At 46.8% G+C, this 26,623-nt stretch overlaps 1 protein-coding gene across 3 annotated transcripts in view; it reads left to right on the top strand.

Annotated features, from left to right (window-relative positions):
• Window positions 1-1,072: 1,072 nt before the first annotated feature.
• Window positions 1,073-26,623, top strand: part of PSD3 (pleckstrin and Sec7 domain containing 3) — a gene marked incomplete at both ends in the record, with an annotated part of 563,129 nt that continues 537,578 nt past the window's right edge. For 2 of the 3 annotated variants that reach the window (XM_079726463.1, XM_079726462.1), the window contains one exon: window positions 1,073-1,789. In XM_079726463.1, the coding sequence (XP_079582589.1) occupies window positions 1,073-1,789 (717 nt within the window). The remainder of the gene's footprint in view (window positions 1,790-26,623) is intronic. The other variant, XM_079726467.1, reaches the window with a different exon arrangement.

The raw sequence follows: 26,623 nt of genomic DNA, 5'->3' as shown, positions 1-26,623 counted from the left end.
GTTCGCTGCCAGCTCTCCAGGCCATGTGCCAGTTTGTCTCAGAGGATCATTTCCTGGTTCCCTCCCAGTCAAGCCCAAATTGATAAAGAAAAGACCTTTTCCACCCACTGCTGTGCTCTCCCCAGGATCAAGGTCAGCAGGACTCAAAGGGCTCTTTTCCATTGTGAGGGATATTGAGCCTGTAGTAACCCTCTAAATGTGAATTACTGGATGAATTTTCAGGTGATTTCCTATTGTTCTCACAGTTTAAGAAAACTGAAGTATTTCTTAAAATAATTTAACAAAAAACCTCCTGCTTGATTTGTCACCTGGATAGATTTTCTTATTTCATCTTTCTCTCTTTCTTATTTTCTCTTTTTCATCTTCATCTCTTTATTTTTACTTATCTATTTGTGTGTGTGTGTGTGTGTGTGTGTGTGTGAGAGAGAGAGAGAGAGAGAGAGAGAGAGAGAGAGAGAGAGAGAGAGAGATGCCCAGTATTTTGCTGTGGGACTATGGGACTACCCCCTGGGGAATTCCTGAATAACCACATGATTTCAAGTGGAAATTCATTAAAACATTAAAGTTGTTCACAACTGTGTGTCACTGATGCAAGAAAGGTAGATTGAAAGTGAGCTCTGAAGGGTCCCGGGGGCTCATCTTTACATGCATCCGCCTCAGGGTCAGACACCAAACAACAGGTGTCGGTAATATGGAGTTTGGGATAAGCATGGAAACTAGTAACTTTAGTGTCTTCAATTCAAACATGGGGAGGGGGCCGGATAACAGAAGGAAATCCATCAGACACACTAGGGAGAGGGCAGCCGAGTCCCGACTGTCCGCTGCCAGCCTCCCTCCCCCAGCCTGTCTATTCATGCACAGTCCAGACCCGCGGCTGGGTCACCTCCATCCCCACTGCTTCCCCACTCCAGGGGGAAGACTCCCCCTGGGCTGAAGGTGTATCATTTGCTTCCTCAGGCCGTCGTGGAGCCATGGGGCCAGGTCACGCCTGCCCACAGCTGCCGGCCTTCGCATCCCTGGGCACCGAGGTCTGAAAATCGACCCGGCTGGACCAGCCGAGCCCCTGGAGGACATGGCTGAGCAGCAGCAGATGAAAACTTCCTTCCTCTCCGTGCAGCTGCGGCCCACCCCGGCGCGCGCCCGCCCCGCCCTGGCTCCCGCCCGGACTGAGGCCGCAGGGGGCCCGGAGGAGGGACGCTCTCTCCCGGGTCCCGGGACCGGCTTCTCGGGAGGCCGGGCCCTCGGGCTCCCGCTGGGCCCGGCTGCCCCTCCCCCGCAGAGGCAGGGCCGTGGGACAGAGGCACCAGCTGCTCCCAGTTGCTCTGCTCCGGACGTGCGGAAAGAGGGAGAGGAGAAAACCCGGGACGTGGATGCAAGGAGGGGGCGCGCTCGCAGATCCCCCGCCTCCGGGACCCGTGGACGGCGGCAGCCCCGGCCATGCAGACCCCCTAGCCCGGCTCGCGGTATGGGCGACGGTGGCCGCAGCTCCTCCGCGGGCTGGAAGCCCTGGTCGGGCGGTCCTAACCCGCGGCACGTGTGGGGCACGGACCCGCTGGCTCAGGACGCCCTGGGAGGCTCCCTTCCCCAGGCCCAGGCTGCCGCCGCCGCGGCTGAAAGCCCCGGGTCCGGGGGAGGTGGCGAGGCGCCGGCCCCCTGCCCGGGGCGCCCGCGGAGCGCTGAGGGCTCGGGCACGTCCACGCGGCCCAGGAGCGCCAGGCTCGGCAGGCATCGTGCGCTCCTCCAGACCAGCAGGAGCTGCCCGGCCCCGCCTGCCGCCCTGCCTCTCAAGGTAAGAACGTGCGCGTGGCTGGATCCCTGAGACCCGAGCTCTTCCCAGAGAAGCGAGAGAGTGGAGAGAGGGGGCCGACGTGCCCGCAGGGCCCCCACTTCCTCACGCTGGGGTCTCCTGTCCGCTGTGGGCCTGGCTCCTTCCTCTGCGCTCCGCCACCTTCCCTGCGCGAGCGGCTCGCCGTGCGGAAGGAGAGAATGAGTCGCTGCTTCCCAAGATTTCTGCCAAAGACTAGCGCCCTTTATGGGAAAGCGGAGAGGGAGGCTGGAGGCGGTACACGGACACTTGTTGAGCCCTGCGCTGTGCCGGCCCTTAGGCTGGGTGTTAATCTGCGTAGCCACCCGAAAAGCAAAGGCTGCTGTCCCCAACTTCAGATGAAGGCATTGGGAAGTGATGAGGCAAAAATCCTCCTCTTCCTCCCAGAAAGGAAAGAGCAGAAGCAAATCCTGCTCTCCGGAACGGCCGAGGGGGGCTTGGGGAGGCTGCGGTGGGTTTTGTGGAAGCTTCCAGAACTGGAGCGCAGTCTCGGAACTCAGCCCCATCTGTACCCCGTGGACCACCTTCCACCCCTGCCGGCAGGTCGATGTTCTGCTTCCCGGGCGTCAGCCTCCAGGCCCTGCTTCCTTTCCCACCAGAAGGGAGAGGGTAGCACTGGGTGGTTTCCAGCGTCTCTCCCAGCTCCAGTCATGGCCAAGCCTACTCCTTGCTCTTCGCATTTTATTCTCTGCATCTCCACTCAGCCTCCTGTCTGGGCTGGTGCTTGAGCCCAGCCTCCCCTCTCCACCCAGCTCAGGTGTACTGATCCCAAAACGGGTGGACAAAACTAAAAATTAGGCTTTTGTTTTCTCTTTCCCGATAGCACGGACATCTTGCTGTACTTTGTCCATATACAGGCAATGAGGGTGAGGGAGGGGTTGGTGGGATGAGCTGGAGGAGGGGCCTCTTGCTGGACTGTGTGGAGGGTCCACATGGAGGGACGCTTGGGGAAGTCACCAGAGAAATGGATGACATTCACAGCGTCGGGAGAGGGGCCTCCCAGAGGTGTGGACGTGATGCTGCTTCATCTGGAGCCTGTGCCTCCCTCCCGTGAGCCTCCCCACCCTCCTTCCTGCTCCTTTCCCCGTAACAGGCAGCCCTTACAGCCACAGTCGAGAATCAGGGAGAAAAGATGAGCTCGAGTTCTCTTTGGAGGGAAACTCTTGGAGGAAGAGAAATGCTAGCAGGCTTCCTTAAGAAATGGTTTACATTCCATCCTAGTCCTTGTATCTTGCGTTTCCTACAGGGATTTGAGAGGAATGACATATCCGTGCGTCAGAGCCCAGTCTCTGAATGTGGGGTCACACGGTAGTTGTTTGTGTCCTTTAATGCTGCTCTGATGACTTGAAAACTCCATCTCCCTGCCTTTCTCCTCCGCCTTCCAGGTATAAGAAAACCTCAGAGCTGTTGCCAGTCCTCTAGGGAGGGGCACTGTGGGACTTGCTCCAAGTGGGTAGATTTCTGCCTGTCTGCCCCATTTAGCCACTTTTGCTAATGGATCCCCAGACACCTGCCCCATCTAAAGCAAGGATGGCCAGCTTCCTGGCTAAAAACCTGGAAACCCCAGGTTCAACGCCTAACCTTGAGCAAACCACCAGAGCTCTCAGTTTTCCCATCAGAAAGCCCTGAGGACGCCACCTGCCTGGCAGTCGCCACGGGGCCAGTGAGGGTCCCTCAGTAGCCCTATCTTAGGGGAGAGAAGAGAAGCAAAGTCAGTGGGACAGCAGGTAGGACCGGGAAGCATGGAGTTAGAGGGGTCAGTTTGGGGGCTCTGGGGTCAGGGGAGAAAGCAGGGCTAAACTCAACCTTGACCATGCTGGTCAGACTGTGTGACGCTCTCTGTCACGGCGAAGAGGGAGTTGGAAAATCAGCACCTTCAGAACTACAAGCCCCTCAGGTGCCTCATGGCTGTTACTAGCCAGGTGACCCCTGCCTGGCCTTGGGCATTAGAGAAAGGAAGAAATCAACAAAGAGAGGTTTCCATCCGCCCAGCCCTGGGCACATGACGGTTTCCCTGGGTCTGGTAGATGGGTGCACAAGCACCGCCCTGTCCTCGCATGAGTTGGAACTTAGCTGTGTGAGTCACTGCAGGGTGACAGCAGACTGGTTAAAAATGCCTTCTGTGAGCTATCAGAGAAGAGGCCTTTCACTTAATACACTCGTACAAATGTGATTATTTACTACATTTATTAAAGTGAAAATATTGCTTACGTGGAAGCAAAATCTATTCCTACATGTGTAGCATAGGATGGAGGTCCTTGTATCAACTTCCCAAGCAAAAAAGTCTGGATCCTAAGTGTAGACTTTCTTCTCCAAATGACTAAATTTACTCCCTTATTGTTGAAACAAATGGGGTCCAGAGTGAACATTGCTGATGTATCCAAGTATCACAAGGAGCGGGTACAGCAATCACTTAGTTCTTCATCCAAACCATGACTAGGCTTTAGTGAAAACTACAGCTCTCTGTGCCCTACAGAGAGCTTCCAAAGCATGATTCCTTCTTATCAGAACCTCACAACTCTGTGAGGTTATACATTATCATTGTGCCCACTTTGTGGATGAGGACACAGATGCTTGAGGATGGTCAGTGACTTGCTGCGTCCTGAGGCCAGGATGCAGCAGCTTGGACAGAGCTCCTGTGGTCCATGCAGAGGCTGGAGCTCTGCTTTCACTGCCTCCTGAGAGGGCGAGGCTTCCTCGGAAGGCAGCCCACCAGCCCCGGGACTGGGGTCCTATAAGCACTCCTGGGACATGGGAGAAGGGGCTTCAGGACGATCAGGTCTAGTGATCTAGCCTTGCTGATATGTGACTTGAGTTTGGGGCTAAAGATACAAAGGCACAGAAAAGAGACACAAGTCAAACGAGAGGGGAAAAAAGCTTTCTCTACAATCATTTTGGGAATTTTCTATTTTTTTAACTAAGTCTTCCTATCTTACATATTTTATGTTTTGAAATTACAATGACTTTGGGTGTGTAAATAACATTAGAAAGACTTCCCTGGTGGTCTAGTTGTAAAGAATCCGCCTTCCAGTGCAGGGGACGTGGGTTGGATCCCACATGCTGCGGGGCAACTAAGCCCGTGCGCCACAACTACTGAGCTCGCGTGCCTCAACGAGAGAGCCCACGTGCTGCAAACTACAGAGCCCATGCGCCCTGGAGCCCACGTGCACGCCACAGCTAGAGAAGAGAAAACCCACACGCCACAACTAGAGAAGCCCGTGCGCTGCAACCAAAGATCCCGCATGCCTCAACGAAGATCCCACGTGCTACAGCTAAGACCCGAAGCAGCCAGAAAAAAAAAAAAAAGAGCCAATTCACAGCTTCCCTTCCCAAGAAAGCAACTTAAAAAAAAAAAAAAAAAGGAAAGAAAATTAGCAGTAAGTAATATTAAAAATTCCCCCCAAATGCCTTTTTTACAAACCCCACCTGTAGCTTTAAATTTCCCAAGGATTTTACCTCTTTATTTTGGTCTTCCTCTTCTCTTCCTCTCTCATCTCAAAAACAATTAGCTTTTTGAGTTTTCATCACCAGCTGCTAGGAGTGTTCAGGGTTTAGAAGGCGGCGTGAGAATAAGCAGGACAGAAAGGGCCTCCCTGGAGGCTGGAGGCAGGGTCGGGGGCACAGGGACGGGGGGTGGGGGGGTGGGGGGCAGTTATTCCCTGAGGTGCTGAGGGGAAGGGGGGTCCATTTGTACACAGCAGATCAGAGAGAATAGCTTTAACCCTCTGTGTCTTGGATTGTTTTGCCTTAAAATAAAACCAGGGTCTGGAATATGTCTGTGAAGTGTATCAATGTTTGATAGAGAGATTTTATTTAGAGAAAAGGTCACTGGCGCTGGGATTCAGGAGATGAAATGGAGCCTGGTTCTGCTGAGCAAAGTGAGGTTACCCCGTCTGACATCTGAGGTCTTTCCAGCTCCGACCTTCTAGGATAAGTATGAATCTTCGAATCCAGAAAGGGAATGAAACTGTTTAATGAAATAAAAGTATGAAAATAATTTAATTTCATCTACCTCCGCTTGTCTCTAAAAATTAATTATTTTGTCAAACGGCTCCAGGGCAGGGAAGCTACCCTCAGCGGGCTTGCATCTCTCAGGGGATATGGGATTTCAGCGGGAGCTGAGATGTTCTCTACAGGACCAGCACTGAACAATCAGTTGAATGAATGAACCTTGGAAGGGGGTTAACATCCAGTGATATGAGTCAGTGACATCTTTGGGCAGTAACACAAATCCCCACCACACAATTTTAGGGCCACAGTTGTTTGCTGTCTATTCCCTAAAGGCTGATATTTCTTTCTCTGACCAGATTCGAGTTGAATGAAGTTCTCTTCTGAAGTTCAATACTGACCCCCAGGTACACCTAACCCCCAGGAGGAGGTCGTTGATCTCATCTGGAGTAAATGCTTAATTTCTCAAGCCTATTTGACTTTTCTGGCCTGTTGTGAGTTTAGAAACTGTTCTGCTCATAGAAAGATAAAATTCTAGATAATTCTGTCATTATATTAATCATTCTTGGTGAGCAATTTAGAATTTTTAAAAGAAGCTAGAACAAAGAGAGAGCTTGCACAAATGCCATATAATAATTTGAACAGTGATGTAGATAAACATGCAGTGGTATCCCTTTTAAAGGATTTTGGTATTTAGAAGACAGTGTTGATCAGATTCAAAAGCTCATCTTTAGTCTGTTTTACACTGCATTGGTTTTGACACAGATGTCTTGATTTATTATTTGAGTAAATAAAACCTGAGGTAGCAGAATGGGTTTCAACTCTTTTTCATCTTGTGGTTTGCCTCGGCGTTCCCATGACAATGTTCTCTCACTCTTTTTCTCTCCTTACGCCTTCCTTTGACGTTCACACAGACGTCCTGTGGTCATTGTGCAGGAGCCGCCCTCATGGCCCCATGTCACCTCCACATCTTGATGGGAGAAGAGGGCGGAAAGCACACAGACCACTTCACACATTGCCTCTGAGACTTGTAGAAACAATTCGGGGTGGGAGCTGGGACCCAGGTCTGGCCCCCTCTTTAGTTCAAGTTAGCTAAGTAAGGGCGACCTCCTCATGCTGGGTCTAAACTTCTCATCTGAAATGTGAAAAGATCAGACTGTGGTTTCCTTCCCACCAGCTCAAGATTCTAGATTCTTGCCAATCCATTTGCACCTGTGTTTGTGAACACTCTACCAAAGCTACAGCTTTTGATGACAAATCTCTAAAAATCCATCATATTTAGAAGTCACTATTGTTGGGAAACTCCTTTATTGGTAAAATTAGATACCTCTCCAGTATCCAGAGGTTAAAAAGGAACCAAAATACATTTTTTAAACAATCTACGCCAATATATACCCAATTTTCTAATCTCAAGTGTTAAATTTCTCTACACAACATTGGTAGCATGAGTTAAGTATTAGGTTTGCCCTGAGAGATTTGGACAAAATACTGAATTGAGTTTTTGATAACTATACAAAAAGGAGCTGTGTTTTGTTATTCTCCCATATCAAAAGGAAATACATTTGCTGAAAGGGATTGTTTTGTGTTTTTAGTCCTGCGAATTAATTACTTGGCAAAGGGAATATTGGAAATCGATTCCAGAATTAAGGCCCGGAATGAAGAAGAGGCTTGTCCGCACTCAGCCAGTTGGAATCAGTTCCAACAATTCCCTCAGTTTAACTTTCAAGTTTGTGCCCTTGAACAAAAGTGTTCTATCACTTGTAGATTAGTTAGGATTCTTGGTTGTGTATGATAGAAACCCTCAAGGCTACTTAACCCCAATGAGGGGGATTCATTATGAGAACCCTTGCCTGTAAGTGTTGGGTGTGTAGAACCAAGGGCGGGGGTGCAGCTGCATCAGGATCACCTGGCATGAGGGATCCAGGGCATCCAGTTCTCTTTTTTGTTTCTTTTTTTTAAATTTTTGGCTGCGTTGGGTCTTTGATGCTGTGCGTGGACTTTCTCTAGTTGCGGCGAGCGGGGGCTATTCTTCGTTGGGGTGTGCGGGCTTCTCATTGCGGTGGCTTCTCTTGTTGTGGAGCACGGGCTCTATAGGCGTGCAGGCTCAGTAGTTGTGGCGCACAGGCTTAGCTGCTCCGCGGCACGTGGGATCTTCCCGGACCCGGGCTTGAACCCGTGTCCCCTGCATTGGCAGGCAGATTCTTAACCACTGCGCCACCAGAGAAGCCCCAGGTCTCTCTTTTCAACTCACCTGTTGCGCTCTGCCCTTCCCAGCACTCTTCTCTGAATTATTCTTTCTCTTTTTGCACATCTGCTTCCCCTACTCAGGGGGAGGAATATGGTCACCCACAATTCCCAGATTTATATCTCCTCTCCTTAAAGACTGGGATTCCTCAGACCTGCTTCCCAATCCCCCTGCAAAGAGGCTTCTTGGTCCAGTGCAGGTTGAGGGTTGGTGCCCACCCAACCTACTGTGGTGGGGACAGCTCATATGGTGCTATCAGGTCTACTGAGAGCCCAAAGGTGGTTATAACCATGTAAACCTGTGTGAGGGACAGGTCCTAGAAGTTGATGGGACATGGAGAGAAGGCGGCAGGTGTGGACGGCCAACCCAATAGATGACAAAGACACTTTCAGGGAGTTTCACTTAACATTTATAAAGTTGGGGCTTCCCTGGTGGTGCAGTGGTTGAGAGTCCGCCTGCCAATGCAGGGGACGCGGGTTCGTGCCCCAGTCTGGGAAGATCCCACATGCCGCAGAGCGGCTGGGCCCATGAGCCATGGCCGCTAAGCCTGCACGTCTGGAGCCTGTGCTCCGCAATGGGAGAGGCCACAACAGTGAGAGGCCCGCGTACCGCACAAAACAAACAAACAAACAAAATTTATAAAGTCACTGCTTTGTATAAATGTCCTATCTGAGCCCTCTCTGATTTTAGGGAAGCCAGTTTTTATAGCTCTTAAGGAGATGTTTTTAAAAAGCATCCCTGAACAAGCAATGTATTAGAATCAAATTATTTCCTGATATGACTTATAAATAGATTTGCTTCCAGAATCTGCTACTGGGCATAATATGTTAAGTTTTCTCTTTCAAAGACTTTTTTCTTTGTAGATTTTTAAAGACTGTAAAATGCTACATGATTTACATAAATATAAGTCCTTCGGTGAAAGCAGGGTTCTTTAGCCCTTTGGGTTCTATGTGTGATCTGTTCAACATTACAGCCACTCCCTGGGCTACTCACAGTATCCGAGAAGTCAGGACAGTAAGGAGAAGCCATGTTTCTTTCTTTTTTTTTTTTTAATTAGTTTCTGCTTTATAACAAAGTGAATCAGTCATACATATACATCTGTTCCCATATCCCTTCCCTCTTGCGTCTCCCTCCCTCCCACCCTCCCTATCCCACCCCTCCAGGGGGTCACAAAGCACCTAGCTGATCTCCCTGTGCTCTGCGGCTGCTTCCCACTATCTATCTACCTTACGTTTGGTAGTGTATATATGTCCATGCCTCTCTCTCGCTTTGTCACAGCTTACCCTTCCCCCTCCCCGTATCCTCAAGTCCGTTCTCAAGTAGGTCTGTGTCTTTATTCCTGTCTTACCCCTAGGTTCTTCATGACATTTTTTTTTTCTTAGATTCCATATATATGTGTTAGCATACAGTATTTGTCTTTCTCTTTCTGACTTACTTCACTCTGTGTGACAGACTCTAGGTTTCTTGAACTGAACCGTATCAGTGAAAACACGAGGTGGGCAAAGGAAAGAGCCCTGGCTCCACCGTGTCACCACTGCTGGGCCGCCGCAGCCTGCTTTGTGAGGAAGTTCGCTCTCCTTCGCTCTAAAGGAATCAGCAGCTGTGGCTCTTTTTTGGCTGCCCTTTTGTGCTGTGCACATATCCTGTGATTATATTTAGTCAATTTTAACTTTTTGGAATTTAACTTTCAATTTTCAGGATGTGTGATCTTGTATTAACCTTTCAATTACCAAGTCCAGCAGATCGTGAGCTAAAAAGCTCCAGGACCCTATTCAAGCACTTACAATGTTCTGTCTTTGAAAATTCCATTGTATCTGCAAGAAGCTTGGTTACTTTTTTTTTTTTTTTTTTTTTGCGTTACGCGGGCCTCTCACTTTTGTGGCCTCTCCCGTTGCGGAGCACAGGCTCCGGACGCGCAGGCTCAGCGGCCATGGCTCACGGGCCCAGTCGCTCCACGGCATGTGGGATCTTCCTGGACCGGGGCACAAACCCGTGTCCCCTGCATCGGCAGGCAGACTCTCAACCACTGTGCCACCAGGGAAGCCCCAGCTTGGTTACTCTTGACTGAGTTCTCAGTCTGATTGTACGATGAAGTAACAGTTAAAATGTCACTCCATCCATCTCATGCCACAAGCAGAGAGATCTCAATCTTTTTCCATAAAGGATTTAAAGTGCCCTACAACTATAGCACAAATAATAAAAATAATGGTGAAGGTAAATAGTAATAAAGAATCAGTTCTAGGAAAATATAAATAAGTGTCAAGAAGAAGAAAAGATCAGGTCAAGATCAGGAAAAGAACCCAAAAGAACATGCCATAAAGGCCAGCAGAGTCGGGATGTTTGAAGTCACATTTGGCTGTGTGCTTTCTAGCTGCTCAAGGTAAAAGAGACATGGTTAGCTACACAGTTCTAACTGTGAGAAGGGACGGACGGAGGGAGGGAGGGAGGGAGGAAGAGATCCTCTAACATGTTCCACAGAAGTCAATTCTCTTAGAAAACCGAATTTTGCTTGCCCTTTAAAATAACAGTAAAAATAGCATTTTGGATAAAAACTTTTCAAAGGAGGACTTAACATATACTATTTCCCTGTTTCCTTAGATACATATACATATATACAACATAACTTAATTTTCTTGATAACTTAAGCAATTACTGTAACTGCAGTGTTGCTTGCTGGCAACTTTAGATCTGTGAGACTGTTTGCTTCTACACTTAATGCCCCCAGTACTCTATTTTCTCAGTTCTTTTTGCTTTTTAGTAACTTTTTAGTTTTCTCCATGCTGGCCTATCCCTTCTTGCTGCTATTAGTGTGTCTACCTCTAATATACTTCTTTTAATCTACCACAGGCCAGGAAACTAGACAGCAGATTTGTTTAAATTGTAAGCCAAGTTTGTTAATTGCGTAAAGTAAAAGTTGAGTGGCTCATCTAGCAGAAGATCTCACAAGTTGTAGAAAGGATTTTTTTTTCCTCTGATTTTTAAAAAATTAATTAATTAATTTATTTTTGACTGCATTGGATCTTCGTTGCTGCTCACAGGCTTTCTCTAGTTGCGGCGAGCGGGGGCTACTCTTCGCTGCGGTGCGCGGGCTTCTCATTGCGGTGGCTTCTCTTGTTGCGGAGCACAGGCTCTAGGCGCGTGGGCTTTAGTAGTGGTGGCACGCGGGCTGAGTAGTTGTGGCTCGTGGGCTCTAGAGCTCAGGCTCAGTAGTTGTGGCGCACAGGCTTAGTTGCTCCGCGGCATGTGGAATCTTCCCAGATCAGGTCTCGAACCCATGTTCCCTGCATTGGCAGGCAGATTCTTAACCACTTCGCCACCAGGGAAGTCCCTCTTCTGATGTTGTGTGTTCAGAGATGATACTGTTGCTTTCTGTGACTATGGCCATGCTAGGGATGAATAAAGTTGCTGAACAAATAACTTCTGGATTCATTCATTCAATAAGTATTTCTTGACCACCAGCTATGTGACGAGCAATGTTCCAGGCACGGGTGATACAGCAGTGAGTTGACAAAGTCCTTGGTCCTACAGGGAATGATGAACAAGCAAACAACACATGGGCATAGGACTTCAGATGGCCACAAGAGCTTGGAAGAAAATAAAACAAGGGGTGATGAGGGGAGGGTGCTCGAATGAATGGTTTAGTTTGTGTGATGACAGAAGGTGACCTCAGAATTAAGCCTTGAGTGACAGACAGGAGGCAGCCACGAGAAGATCAGGGAGGGAAGGTTCTAGGCAGGGTTAGCAGAAGAGTCCCCTGTACCTGCAGGGTCACTTGGGAGCATAAGTTACTGTGAAGCTTACTCAGAGCTCTAGGCAGGGCCAGATCACACAGGGCCTCTCAGTTTTCGGTAAGGATTTTGAAATTTATTCTAAGTAAAATAATAATTTTTTAAATTTATTATTGGGGAGCCTTTGGAGAATTTTAAGCAGGAGAGAAACACAGAAATTAAGGGAAGGGTGGGTGTGTTCATGAAGTGACCCCCCCACAGTTACTCTGCAGATTACAGGTTTGCATCTGCCTCCCATTTCCTGATCTTGTCAAAGAAGCCTTGAGGCACACAGCTCAACTGCCTCTGAACACTGGGGGCTCTGATTTTCTTCAGAGTCCTTTAGTTCTGAAATGTAGAGGTTTGAGGAGGTCCTGCGGACACAGGTGAAGGGGGAGAAAACTCCAGTTACTCAAGGATTTGAGATTTCCCCCAATGAAGCTGTGGTCTGACGATAGACAATAGAGTAGATCTTTTCCATATTTGTAACCTCAAAAAGTTAAACTTATTGCAGTGCATAGGATTTATGATTTAAATAGAACCCCCCCGCTGCTTTTTGAGCATTACAAAATGCATTGCACATAATAGGTGCTCCATAAATTTTTCTCAACTTTAGATTATGGCAAAACCACACTAAGTGACCTTCTCTTTTACCAATTCCTTCTGTTCTTCCCTCAGGTGCTTTCATCCCTCCGGTTCACATCTGTAGGCAGTGAACTGTGAGGCCATCCACACCAGGAACTTGGCAAGCAAGGGGTGGTTGGCACTCTTGGAGTCCACCCAAAGTAGAATAAAATTTTGAACTATCTTTGGGGTCATAAATTTAGCCTAGTGGTGTTTCTATGGAAATGTATTTCTCTTGTGGCTTAGACCAATATTTAAGGAGCTCCTGGGTGGCCCCGTAGCCAAAGAATTAACAGTAGTATTTCTGACTGAGCTTGGTGACCTAGTTTTCTGGATCTGCTTTGTGAATAATCTTTATGAATAATGACCCCCAATAGCGGTAACTATTCTCCTAATGAAGCAGCTTTACTCCATGCTTTAAACAACCTCTAAAATAATTTTTTTCTATTTAAATAAATCAGTCTACTTTTCATGCCATTTTAGAAAGCTCATGGCAAAATTCTTTCCCTTGTCACCCTCGATCTGTTTTACTAAATGAGCTTTTCCTTGTAGTTCTCTGCAAACTGCTGTCCTACCACCTTTATGCTGTTTTGTGAGCCACTGAGGACCGGCTGCCTTTGTTTATTGTGTCGTCTTGCTGTTCGCAGCTTCTGGAGCCCTTTGACAAAAAAGCATCACATAAACCCCGTTAGAAGTAATGGCAGGAATTACACTGTTAACTACCTGTAAGTTACTTTAAGCATTATTAAATGTTTCTGTAGGTCCTTTATAAAGCACAAAACAGAGGCAGAAGATTCTTTTTCTGCTTTCTATAAGCTTAACGTTTGTCGTAGACAAACATATATGCAAAGAGGCATTTTTAGACATATATATACAAGAAACATCAGCAAAATAAAGATAAAGGTCTACTACTTTATGTAATAATCAGTGTAGGCCCGCAGTGGGGTGATTTAGTCAGGAGAAGATTCTTAATGGAGATGGGCCATCTGGGTGAAGGGAGGAAAGCTTGGATTCATAGAATGTAGAGAGGGTTTGAGTTTGTGGTTTCTCCTGAGTTCACGTGTGAATTTCCTGATTCATTATGAAGGAACGTAACAACTGTGTGGTCACATATTTAGAGAGTGAATGCTTTATAAACTGAAAAAAATTAAGGTTTCCGGCTTGTTAGTTTATATCTTTTATTCGAAAGTATAAAAAATAAATTTAAATTAGTCAGCTACATTTACTGAAAAGAATAAAATATCATGAGAGAAGCACACATTCCAGGATTTTAAAATAAGCATAATTTAATGCAACACTGGAGAATTTGAAACCAAGACCAGAAAATCTGGACACAGAGTGCCATGTCTGTGCATTAGAGAGTGGTGGCTCCGCACTGGAACTGGCCGGTTTCCTTTCCCAGGTGGCAAGCGATGATGGCAACTGAACAGGGCCGCTTTGGGACGCGTTGCTAAGAGACGCAGAGATGCAGGAAAGGGCCCTGCATGCCGGACCAGTCGGTGAATCAGAAGCTATTTCTTGCAGGGGAGGCGGATTGACTCTGGGACGATTCTGTGAATGAGCAAATGTGCAGGGACTGTATCTTGCTGCAGACACGAAGGATCCTGCTGTTTGGACAGCAAATCGAAGCAGGTGATCCAGGCTGGGAGCAGGCCCCCGTGACTCCTGAACAAAAATGACGTTTAGAAATCTGTGACACTAACAACATGTCGGTTCACAACAGTAACGTGTAGATTGGCTTTCCTGCCTCTTTCCCGCCCAGACGGAATCGTTATGATTATTAAGACCTCTTAGGCCTCTTCATCACGAAGACCAGCCCCAGAACTTGAAGCACTCATTTCCCTCCCTTCACAACCTCACTGGGCCTGTCTATGCTGCTGGTGGAGCAGTCTTTGCCTTCTGTTAAGGGCAGGAAAAAGACAAAATCAGTTATTCCTGACTGTAGCAGGCATCAGAATCCATGAACATGCTCAGAGAGCATTCTTTTGTTAAAATCGCATTAAAAGCTAGCTGCAAACCCCCATCCTACTGGGGCTCAGCTATGCTCAGGGCTCCCTGTCTGCTAACTTTGGGCCAAGGATCCAGAAAGGTCATGACAGGAGAAGTTAATGAAGCCTTGCCCTCACATCTGTCCTTCAGCACGTGGTCAGCATGAGCGCAGCCCTGAAGAGCTGCCCCAGGGCCCCGACTCTGGTGAGAGGCCGTCTCTGCCTGACCCTTCCTCCAGGGCGGCCTTGGTGAGTGAATCTCTCTGTGCCTCCGTTTCTTCATCTGTAAACCAGAGGTTAAATGAGGACCTGCCTGATAGAAAGTAAGGATTCAGTGTGTACTAACATTGAAAGTACTTGGAGCCATGGCTGGCATGGAGTTTGCAGATGCTGGGGGACCCCTGCTTGGATTAGCTCTCTGTCTGCTGGAGCTTTCCCCAAACTGCGTCCCACCCCAGGCCCTGTGCTGCTTCTGTGCCCCAGGCTGGGGGCTGGACTCTGCACTTCTGGAAGAATGACAGCACAGAAATAGGGGGTGGGGTCTTCCCTCTGAATGCCTGAATACCCTCCTCCATCTCCACCCATAAAGATGAGGGCTATATTTTCTTTGTTTAATCATAAATTCTGTTATATATACACTTAATATCTGAATTCACTATGATTTCATCACCCACTATCCAGAACTGATGGGACCTTGAGAAACAGGAAATTGTTGAAGCTTAGAAATGTAGGACAGCAAAAGAGCTCTCTGTCGTTGGAAGAGTAAAGCCATGTGCCTGAATACGGGTTAGCAAGTGGGAGGTAAGACAGCAAAGCCTGAGAAACCCTGGCCAACAGCTTCACTGCGCCACTTCATAACCACAACGGCTTCCCCTTAATTCCCGCCCCTTTTCCCCTGCTTAAAACTCCCCAGCCCTGAGCTTCCCTGGTGGCGCAGTGGTTGAGAGTCCGCCTGCTGATGCAGAGGACGCGGGTTCGTGCCCCGGTCCAGGAAGATCCCACATGCCACGGAGCAGTTGGGCCCGTGAGCCATGGCCACTGAGCCTGTGCATCCGTAACCTGTGCTCCGCAACGGGAGAGGCCACAACAGTGAGAAGCCCGTGTACCGCAAAACAAAACAAAACAAAAAATATACTCCCCAGCCCTCACCCTCACCCGCGCCCCCAGGAGTCACAGGATTCTCTTTCTGCCCCTTTCCAGGCACAAGCATCCTCTCCTCCTCTCCCCAGACACTTGTTACCACTCTTCAGTGTGTCTAACCGAAGGGAGGGGTCCTGAGGAGACCTGTGCTCCTGACACAGAAACCTCCCTGGGCAAAGTGCGTGTTAATAAAGTATTCTGCCACTCAGGAATGTTTTGAAGAGGTTTTCATTGTTAGACCACATTCTAAAAGTAAAACACTTCAGCCAGGTGTACCTAGAGTTAAAAAAAGAGTTAAAGAAAACTTGGATTTTACAAAAATGTATTGGATAAAGCTCTAGTGGGTCTCTGGGTTTAAGTTTGCTTGGTTAGTTCCAGTGTCCTTTTTATGTATTTATTGTTTTTTTAAGGAGGGAATACCAACCTTTATTCATACTTGGGTTCAGGTTCCGGGGTATCTTAGAATATATAGCAAAGCAGGAAAAAGCACAGATTCTGGGATCAAGTCTCAAATTCCAAAACAAGCATATAAACTGTGTTAAAACAGGCAAATGTTACCCACAGTTTCTTCGGTAAAATGGGGGGAGCATCACCCCAGCTTCCAGCATCTGGTACAGCTGCCTCGCCTCCCACCTCAATTCCCTCACAGGCAGCCCGGCTGAGAGAGCACACACAGCTCTGCAGGTCTCAGCTCTGCTGGTCAGGGTGGGACTCGGTGAGTCACTGAGCCTCTGAAGTAGCCCCTCACCCCAGTGTTCACCAAAGGCAAATAGGGGCTCGTGAACTGGTACGAGGACCAAGTGAGAAAACCACACATAGGTGTTCACTAAATCTTAGTTCTTATGAGTCTTGCCCAGGACAAGGATGGGGCCAGAGTGTCCAGCAGTGTCCAAAGTGGGTGCTCAGGACAGTCTATTGGGTATAGAAAGAAAGAGGTGGTACTTCTTATATTTTTATATCTCATCTTTAACATTTTTCTTTTGTGCTTTAAAATGTACAAGATATATTAATATGAGAGTATTAACGTATCAATCATAAATAAATATGTGTATTTGGGGGACAGATGCTGAAATGATTTTGCTGATGGTGTTGAGGGGAATGGTTTAAACACTGTGAGGCTTACCACACTCAGAGCTGTTAAAAAACAAAATTCAACTTAGTAAATTTTAAAGATCTTAGTGGTTTTCTTCAATGATTCGTGAATCAGGCAGCATGCCATCTAAGCAGACAGAACGGGGCTCCAAGGTGCTGTACAAAATGAAAGACTTTTATAGGCCCAAGGGAGTGGGAACAAGGAAGTTATACCAGCCAACAGCGGGGTGCTTGTGTCAGGCCACTTTCCCGTAGGGGCTGCAGGGGTCTATCAGGCAGACGACCTCACTAGTGCTGAGCAGGTGATCCTGATGGACGGGTTTAAGACTCCATTCCTGGGAGAGGCTGAAACTGTAGTAGAGTTAAGCCTGGGTTTGGTGATGTGAAGCTCAGCAGAAGTAATTCCATTTGGGGCCTGTTGCCTTGTGTTTAACAGAACAAATATTCAAAACAAATATCATCTACATGACAATTTTGTCTAAGTCTTATGCCTCTTGCAGCTACCACGATTCATCCAAAATAGGGCTGGAGCACCTATTTTACTATGGCCTACTTCCGCTCCAAATTCCACCCTGCAGAGGTTTTTCCCGCACCACCAAGCAATTCTCAGACACCAGCTGGGTGTCCTACAGTTCAATTCAATTCTGACACTACCGACGAGGAGATGGCGTCAGATCCCAGAGGTTAAGGGCTCGGTCCTATAAGACTGTCCCTTCCCCCTTTTCAAACATCAGTCACAGGGCTAGACTGTCACTGGTGCTTCTGACCCACCGGCTACAGATGGGAGGTTCCAGAGGGCCCCTCCTCAGGTTCAGTTAACTTGCTCAAGTGGGTCAGAGAACTTAGAGAAGCATTCTACTTACTAGATCGTCAGTTTATTATAAAGGAGATAACTCAGGGACATCCAGGTGGAAGAGATGCAGAGAGGACAGTCTGGAGAAAGGGCATGGGGCTTCCATGATCTCTCTGGGCACCACTCCCCGGAATCTCCGGGTGTTCACCAACATGGAAGCTCTCTGAACCCAGTCCTTTTGGGGGTTTATGGTGGCTTCATTACACGGGTATAATTGATTAATCATTGATTGAACTCCATCGCCAGCCCCTCTCCCTCCCTAGATGGGGTGGCGGGGAGGGACTGAAAGTTTCAACTCTGATGGAGAGAGAAGAGGTTCCTCTGGCACCAGCCCCCTTCTTTAGGAGCCTCCCCCAAGTCACCTCAATAACATAACAAAAGACACCTCCTTGGATCTTATCTTAGGAAATTCCAAGGGTTTTAGGAGCCCTGGGCCAGAAACAGGACAAGACCAAAGACATATTTCTTACTATAAATCACAATATCACATATAGGCAATAGATCATTTCACTCCTAACCAGAATTCCATACAAATAGCTTCAAAGGATGAGATTTGGAGAAGGGTTGCCAAATTTAGCAAATAAAAATAGCAATATTTGGGACATACTTTTTAGTACAATTATTTGTTGTTTATCCGAAATTCAGTCTTAAGCGGTGTCCTGTATTTTATACAGCAACACTTGTTTGGAGTTGGGTCTGGTGTTGAAGGCCCATTAGCTAAGAGGCCTTGCTTGGGCAAATGACTTAGCTTTTCCGAGCCTCACTTTCTTTGTGCCCTCCGTTGCTGTCAGCATCCTTTTTATAGTAGATATCAGCACTTAGCATGGTTCCTGCACAAAGGAGATAAAGGCCTAAATTATAGGTATTATCATGATAGATGGCCCTGTTAGTTGCAACTCAGATCCAAGTATTTACTATAAACCTTACCTCCTTTGCTTGAAGGTGGGATCCACATTTGCACAGACTTGCACTTAACGTGTGCACACTTGGTTGAATTTTGCACAAGTACAGCTTCTGCTCAAGCACTTCCGCTGAGCCTGGTTGACTGGCTCTTGGCTGGCCCCCTCATCCTATTCTCCTATTCCCTTTTCCTTCCCCGTAGGAAGAATGAAGCTTTGTTCTCAAGTTATTTCAAGCAGGCTAAGCCCTTGTGGAAACTGCTTCAATCAGTTTTTATAGGCCAGTAGGTCCCAGAGGATGTATAAGATTTATCGTTCACATCAAATTGAAAAACTCCCCTGTGTAAATCTTTGAAACTACAGATGAAAATGCATGGCATTCACTGCAACCACTGTAAACATTTAATGACATTTGCATTCAAGCTGCTGAAAGTAAATGATTATGGATGCCAGGTGGCTATTCTTTTGCTGAGTTTAGACCGTTTAGAACAACTTGCCCAACGTTAGCTTGATATTAATTCAGGGTGTGTGAAATGTCCCCCTCAGAGCTGTGGGGTGGATATGATGGAAACTTAGACATTTCTATACAATTATGAAGCGTAACAAGGGTTTGGGGGAGGGAACCCAGGACAGCGATAGGGACGGTGGGAAAGACTTCCTGGAATGCTCACCCACCCAGACCATCCCCTGAGAGGAAGCAACGGTGCCCAGGAGAGAGTGCCAGCATAGTCCTCACAGTCACAGCACGCCAGTTCCCAGCGGTCTGTGTGTTGTTGCACTGAGACACTTCGCCCGCCTTCCACTTGCTGTCAAGAAGGAAGATTAAAGTGAGAATTAAAGACTCTCTGAGTCTGACTTTATTTTTAAAAAGTCCCTGACCTTAGCTCCCCGCCATTTCAACTCTGCTATTACTAAGCATCCCCCTGGGCTACCCACTCTGCTCAGGTGTCCTGGGGCCTCTGCTAGGTAGGTATCCCCCATATGCAGGCTGCACAGGAGTCAAAATCAGGGGACTGGGCAGTCCTGTATTCCCAGTGTGTGGGCAGATGAACTGGACTGAACTTTCAGGCATGTGGAAGACCATTCTCTTCCACATCATTATCAGAAAGCATTTCCCACGTGCCAAATGATGGAGGGATTTTCCTTCGGACCCCTGGGTGTTCCACCTTGGGAAGCTAAAGGAAGGTATCTGCAGTGGACAGAGAGACAGAATGCCAGGCATGCTGCTCCAAGCCAGCTAGACGGTGCACAGTGCGCCGAGCCGATAAGCCCAACTGTCACCTATTGGCTCATATGGGGGAGATCAGTCACCCATCCGCATCTGCTGTGGGTCCCTCTGGAGCAGCTCTTGCCTGCATGGCCCTGGGGGCTGTGGTCCACTTCAGCATAAGACAAAGCTCCCACCCTGGGCCTTGAGCATCACCCCTTGTCTGCACCATCCGATTGTATTTCCATCTTCTAGTTCCATCTGCCCATTTTTGTGCAATTTTTTATCCCCTCACAAGTTATGATTCAAGCTTTTGAGCTCATAGAACACATGGTCAGAGTCCAAGGGCTTTCCTGGTGCTCTTTCTGTAGGAGGCGTTTTGGAGGATGCTGTGACTCTGGGTAAATGACGGCCTTCTGTTTCCTTATCTCTCACATGAAGCTTTGAATGAGATGGCTCTGGAGTTTCTTCCAACTTTCGTATTCTTTGAGCCTCTGAGATGGGGTAATAGGTATGAATACACTATAAAACAAAGAGGGGACAGGAACCTTGGGTACCACTACTGTTATTATTATTTTCCTTCTGAATTATGTCTCAAACTGAGGTGTGGCACAATACCAATTTCTCTCAATTCCTAGTTCCTACAGATTGACCAATTTTAAAAACTGATAGTTGAATGTCTGTCCAAAGAACCCATTAGTTTTACAGCTTCAGCAATCAACTTTCACTCATTTAACAAATATTCAGTTTCAGGCTCTGTGCTAGACACCAGGGAATTAAAAAAAAAAAAAAAAAAAGACAGACCTGCCCTTGTGGTGTGTATAATCTAGCATCTAACTGAGAAGACAGGCATTGAATAGGGGATTAAAAGTATAACAAATGTTACAAGGAAGGTCAGGATGCTGTAGCAATGTGTAGTAGGAGCACCCTACCTGGTTTGAGTGGGTAGGAAAAGCTGCCTGCCAGGAGGAACTCTCCAGGTTAATAATAAGAGCTAACATATATTGAGCCCGTTTTATTTATTTATTATTATTTTTTGTGGTATGCAGGCCTCTCACTGTTGTGGCCTCTCCCGTTGCGGAGCACAGGCTCCGGACGCGCAGGCTCAGCGGCCATGGCTCACGGGCCCAGCTGCTCTGCGGCATGTGGGATCTTCCCGGACCGGGGCACGAACCTGCGTCCCCTGCATCGGCAGGCGGACTCTCAACCACTGCGCCACCAGGGAAGCCCGAGCCCGTTTTATATGTCATCATGTTATGTTCAGTATTCCATTCAGTCTTCATAAGAACCCCATCAAGTAGGGTCTATTATTGTTTCTACTCCCAGACAAAAGAAATCAAGGCACAAGCGGTGACAACCATGCCCTCACAGCTAGTTGGAGATAGCCCTGCATGTGGGTGCAGGAAGCTGTACCCCAGTCTCGGCCGACTGGTAGGAAGGAAGCTGGATGAGCCGGGGGCAAAGGCTGGGGCAGGTCCCGTGCCACCTCGTGGGCTTTGTGAGCTGACGCTGCAAGGAAGCTCCAATAGCCACGTTGTCCGTTTGTCCTTCAGATAGTAACATGCTTCTGAAGGAACAGCTTTTTTCTAATTCAGGAAAGAGGCAGACGGAATGCTTCATACACAGTCAGAGGTTACTAGAGTTTGTGAGAAGTAAAATCTCCTTAAAGTAAAATTTCCTCAGAAGTGGGAGGGCTTGCATAATCTAATTTTCTGATAAGCCTTAAGTGAGAAAACTCTATAATGATTTTAATGCAGTTCCACCTGGTGTTCAATCAGGTGGCAATAATAGTAGATGTTCACTGTTTTAATGATAGAATGATTCTAGCCACAGTCACAAAGGCATTGATTCTAGCAGGTTATATTCCTCCATTCTTGGAATCACATGCTTAGGGGAAATGTAGAAATAATGAGGAAATATTATAACGGTGGGAGGAGGACTTTTCGTCCTGACACTGTGAGCGGTTCTACAGGGTTAACCTGGACATGTCTTGGCTCAGGATGACTTCAAAACATTCAGGAGAAGGGTCTGCTGGGCTGCGTTTAGATTCCTCCAGTGTTATTAAAGCGTTTCCACCTTAACTTCAAGAGAAGCAATATAAGCATGACCATGTCCAATATTACTTTATCTGGGTGCACATAAAAGCATCTTTAATTATTAGGAATTATATGCTATTAAAACTTGGGCTTCCCTGGTGGCGCAGTGGTTGAGAGTCCGCCTGCCGATGCAGGGGACACGGGTTCGTGCCCCAGTCGGGGAAGATCCCACATGCCGCGGAGCGGCTGGGCCCATGAGCTGTGGCCGCTGGGCCTGCGCGTCCGGAGCCTGTGCTCCGCAGCGGGAGAGGCCATAGCGGTGAGAGGCCCGCGTACCGCAAAAAAACCAAAAAAACAAAAAAAACAACAAAACTTAATTAACTAGAGTTCCGCTACCTGGAGTTCTCAATTAACTTGAATTACTTTTTGTATTGTATCTAAGGCTTATGGGAAATTGCCAGGTTATAACGGGTTAAAAGAAAAATAAAACCCAACTCAAACATTTTAAGACGAATGACTCTCACGTTGATGGTGCACCTTAGGCCAGGATTCCGGGCGCACCTGTTCTGCTACACTTGGTATTGTGAACTTGGAAATCAGATGGGTGTGTCTGAGAGTCCTCGTTATGCTCACTGTTTTGTCTCCAGATGAGTTATTTCATTTTTCGATGGTTCAATTCATTCATCTGCACAAAGGGGGTCATCGCACCTGTCTCTCTGTAATGTGGGAAGAGCAGAATGGGATCACATGGGTAAAGCAGAGGGCCACTCAGAACAGGTGCTCAGGAAACAGAAATCATTGAAAATGATTTAGCCTGGGGCACCACAACATCACAAATCATCAAAGAAACGTTACTTACATTTGCTATTCTGTGCTAACTCTGACAGAAATTATGCCTTCATATTTTCAAAAGTTATTTTTGATAATGACTTTTGAAAATATGAAGGCATATTAAAATTCATTTAATAATGAATTTTAATATTTTTAAAATTAAAATATTTTCTGGTTTACCCTTGGTAAGCTATAATTAAAGTCAGCTAACTAGAATGCCCAATTTAAAAATATTCAGATTAATAAACACTTGATTTTTCCTGTGTCAGAAACTACAATGTTTTATCTATAGAGAAATAGCAGTATCTCTCAGAGTTAATAGAACTGTCAGCTCTGATTTTAACAAAGTTTAAATAAAGTGCCAGCCAGGAATTAGTGCTGTTTTTCTCTGCCTTTTAAAGCTAATTTGGAATCCTTCAAGTCTAACTGTCTCACACATGTTTTCTACTTGATGTCTTAGTTTTGTTTTTTGCTGAATACCTATTAGCATGTTTACTTTTGTAGGGCTAATAGACTTTTTTCTTGACTAATTTTGAATGGTAGCAAATTTTCTTTTCTCCTGCATTTGGGGCAAAACAGATCAAATCAAATAAACATGACTTCTTGAAAAGGTTGATTTTTCAAAGGTGGGTCCTAACATATGTATACAGTAATATCTATGTGAAATATAGGCTAATCTATCTTACTGGTCAATATGGATTTTGATGTAATATAATGTTTCCCAAAAGTGTGGACCTTAGGTAGTAACACAATTTTACTATTTTTATTTTTAGAAGTTATGTTTTTTAAAGAATATTTGTATATACCTTCTACTTACAGAAAATGATACTGGTTTGCCATTTATTGATAATAATTCTAAAGATTCCTTTTAAAACTATTTAAGTTAGGGACTGCCCTGGTGGTCCAGTGATAAAGAATCCGCCTTCCAATGCAGGGGACGTGGGTTCGATTCCTGGTCGGGAACTAAGATCCCACATGCTGCGGAGCAACTAAGCCTGCGCACCACAACTACTGAGCTCGCACGCCTCAACTAGAGAGAGAAAAACCCTACGCCACAACTAGAGAGAAGCCTGTGCGCTGCAACGAAAATTCCGCATGCTGCAACTAAGACCCAAAACAGCCAAAAATAAATAAATAAGTAGTAAATAAATCTTAAAAAAAAACTAAGTTAAAAAACATTAGGAATTGAACAGATATTATTCCTATGCAACAAAAATTGGGCAGATGGTGCATAAGGGGTGAAGCTGGGGAAACAGTGGTCTCTTGCTGCATCTGAGGAAACAGGCCACGGTTTACTCATCCTCCTCCCCCAACCACCAGCGCAGTGCGAGGACCACCTCAGCGCAGCTCAAGGCAGCACTGGAAGATTCAGTACATTAACTGTCCCCTCCACTTCTGCCATTCGAGGGCCCCTCTACATCTAGAGGAATCAGCACTTTCATTTTCTTTCCAGTTGTCTACTGAGAGAGATACATCGTGTAGCCACAAGCTTGAATATTTAACAATTGATTGAGTTTATTTGTGCCTTGGATGTACAAAAGGCACTTAGAGGGCAAGTTAGGCGTGTAGGTCTGCAAATATCACTGGATGTGGTGAATCTTATCCAGGATGGGGGAAGGAGTTATCAGTTATTGGCAAGTTTGGGGAGGAGATGGGACATGAGTTTGAAGGAAGAGGTGTTTAAAATAAGGGATAAGAAGAAGGAGAACATTCTAAGCTGGGTTAGCCATGTGTGTAAAATCTGCAAAGTGATGTTTTTAATGCATATTTAACAAATTCACCAGCAGACAAACACAATAGTAATACCTTTCTCCTCCTGATTGAAGCCCAGTATTTACTATCTAACATACTTGTTGGTTGAGACATTTTGTTAATTTCGTCTTGCTGCCAATGATTAAGTTATTGGCCATGTTCTTTTTTTTTTATTTTCTAAAATATTCTCTAGCTGTAAGGCTCTTGACCAATTAGATTACTCTATCATCTCTTTGGCTTGTTTGTTTTGTAAGTGTGGTGTGGTCATGTGTGTTTATTTATAAAGACTGCCAACTATGATTTCACTTATTTCATTTAGGAAGTTCTCTGTTGTGATGGGAAACTGGGAAGCGCTGAGGACAAATGGGGCATGAGCAGATGCCACTGGTGGGAGGCATGCACCTGGCTGATGTCTGGGAAGCCTGCCAAGGCTATGGAGGAAACCCAGGCTGATGAATGTGCCCTACTATGCTTTGTGGATGATTGAAAGGGGCCAAAGAAAGGGCCAGTCAGAGAAGGTAGAAGCCAGGAGCCTTCAGCTAAGGGCAGTTGTCACCTTGCCAAAGAGCCATCTAGACACCAGGGTGGGCACCTCTGAGCCACCTGCCATTCCTCAGCCTCAGGCCCTTGCAGGCCTGTTGCTTCCGTGTATCACATGTCATGTCCCTCTTTCCTCCTTTAGTTGACTTTATAGTTGAGGATATCATAAAGCAGAATTCCATCTTAGCAGTGAAAAATAGCAGTGAGATGAGACGATGGTCAGTGGGGCTTCAGTATGGACACGTATGTGACACTGGTAAGCTCTGCTGGTTGTACTAATAGGCTGATGTTGAGTTGCATATGAAGATCCAGGTCTCATGATGACAGCCACAAGGAATTAGTAATCCTACACGTGAAGCTGCAGTTTTCCATATATTGATAAATGAGAGGTAGTGACAGCAAAATCTCTATATAGATATTCCTACACTTCTTGGAAATTCAAATTTTACAGTGTTTTTTAAAACTTTTCCTCTAGTCACCTGAAACACATATTCCTTAAATCCCCAAACTTCAAAATGCGCGCACTTCCTTCACCTGCCATTATTCGCAAATAAGGAGGAAGACAAACCCCACCTCCACAAAACCTGACGTTGCAGGGAGTCAGGGCCCTCCAAGCATCATCTACAATATAGAGGCTCTCACCTAAAAGTCAGCTACATTTAGGGCTCCTCTGGTCAAAAGCACTCACATCAAGCACAGGTGCGACAGCAGCCCACGTAGACTTGCTCTTCCATCGGTTCTCAAGGCAGTGGCTTGGGATGCGGGGCTGGGCACAGAGCAAGGTCAGAAATTTCCATGGTTATAGGAGACAGAAGTCGACTGGGCGGGTACCCTGGACGGGAGGCCGGTCACAGAGAGCTGCAGGGGACTTGGGCAGGCTGGAGAAGAGGAAGATGATCCAATAGAAAGGAAAGCCTGGCACTTTCCATGACTTGTCATTTCTTTCCCATCTCTCGCTTTTTGTTTTCTCCAGAATCTCTTCCCGAACCTTTCTGCTTTCTGTCGTGGGAGTGATTGAAAGTCTCAACTCAGCACTACACAAACACAGCACATTTTTAATGGTTTTGAATACCTGATCATCAGCTTGCTCTCATAATCTCCCTAGGTACTGGGGCAGGTGGGGAAGGGTCCGTTTCATCTCATTGAATAAAATACCTCAGTCCCATCTGATACTGGTTTAAACCCTAGACTTTTCTAAGAGCTTCAGTCTCTCGCCATCCTGCTCAGGCTAGTTTTCTGTTCTGGAGCAGCTGCTGCTCTGTGTTGGAAATAGACGGTTGCCGAGCTTGGCATGCCCTGCTTACCTGGTCCTGTTTTTCCTTTGAGCTGCACTGTCTACAGAAGCAGCAATAGAGCTGGAGGGCAGGGGACCATCTTACGAGGCTGATGGTGGTCTACAGAATCTAGCACCCTGGGTATGGCCACTCCTTTCTTGGCCCCTGCTCTGGTGCCATTCCCTGGTCTAGCTCCCGGCACAATGACGCAGACTCGGCCACAGCTGGATGCCACCTGGGTGGAGGACGCGCTCAGGACTTAGACCTCGATTATTCTGTTTTTAATGGTCTCTGCTAACATGGAGATTTCAGTGTAGGTGGCATACAGAGTGTTCATGGTCAGCATTCAGCTCCAATACAGCTAAACCAGAAGACCATTGGAGGGTAGTCAAACTTCCCTATGGCTTCTGCCCTCAGTACGCGCTGTATCCTTTCAGGCCCCGCAGCTCTGCTTTGCAGAGTGATCACAAGGGCAAGCTCTGGGCTCCTATCCCTCAGTTAACCTCACTTGGGTCACAGAAACCAGCTGGGTTTTTGCCTTGATCCCCAAAGCCCTGGAGAACTGGGATGGCCACGTCCTCTCTTTCCCTTTCCTAAGCGTG

Source organism: Hyperoodon ampullatus, assembly GCF_949752795.1.
Source record: "Hyperoodon ampullatus genome assembly, chromosome: 20".
NCBI classification, from domain to species: Eukaryota; Metazoa; Chordata; class Mammalia; order Artiodactyla; family Ziphiidae; genus Hyperoodon; species Hyperoodon ampullatus.
The sequence above is the reverse complement of the archived record's forward strand: the minus strand, read 5'-3'. Positions and strand labels throughout refer to the sequence as shown.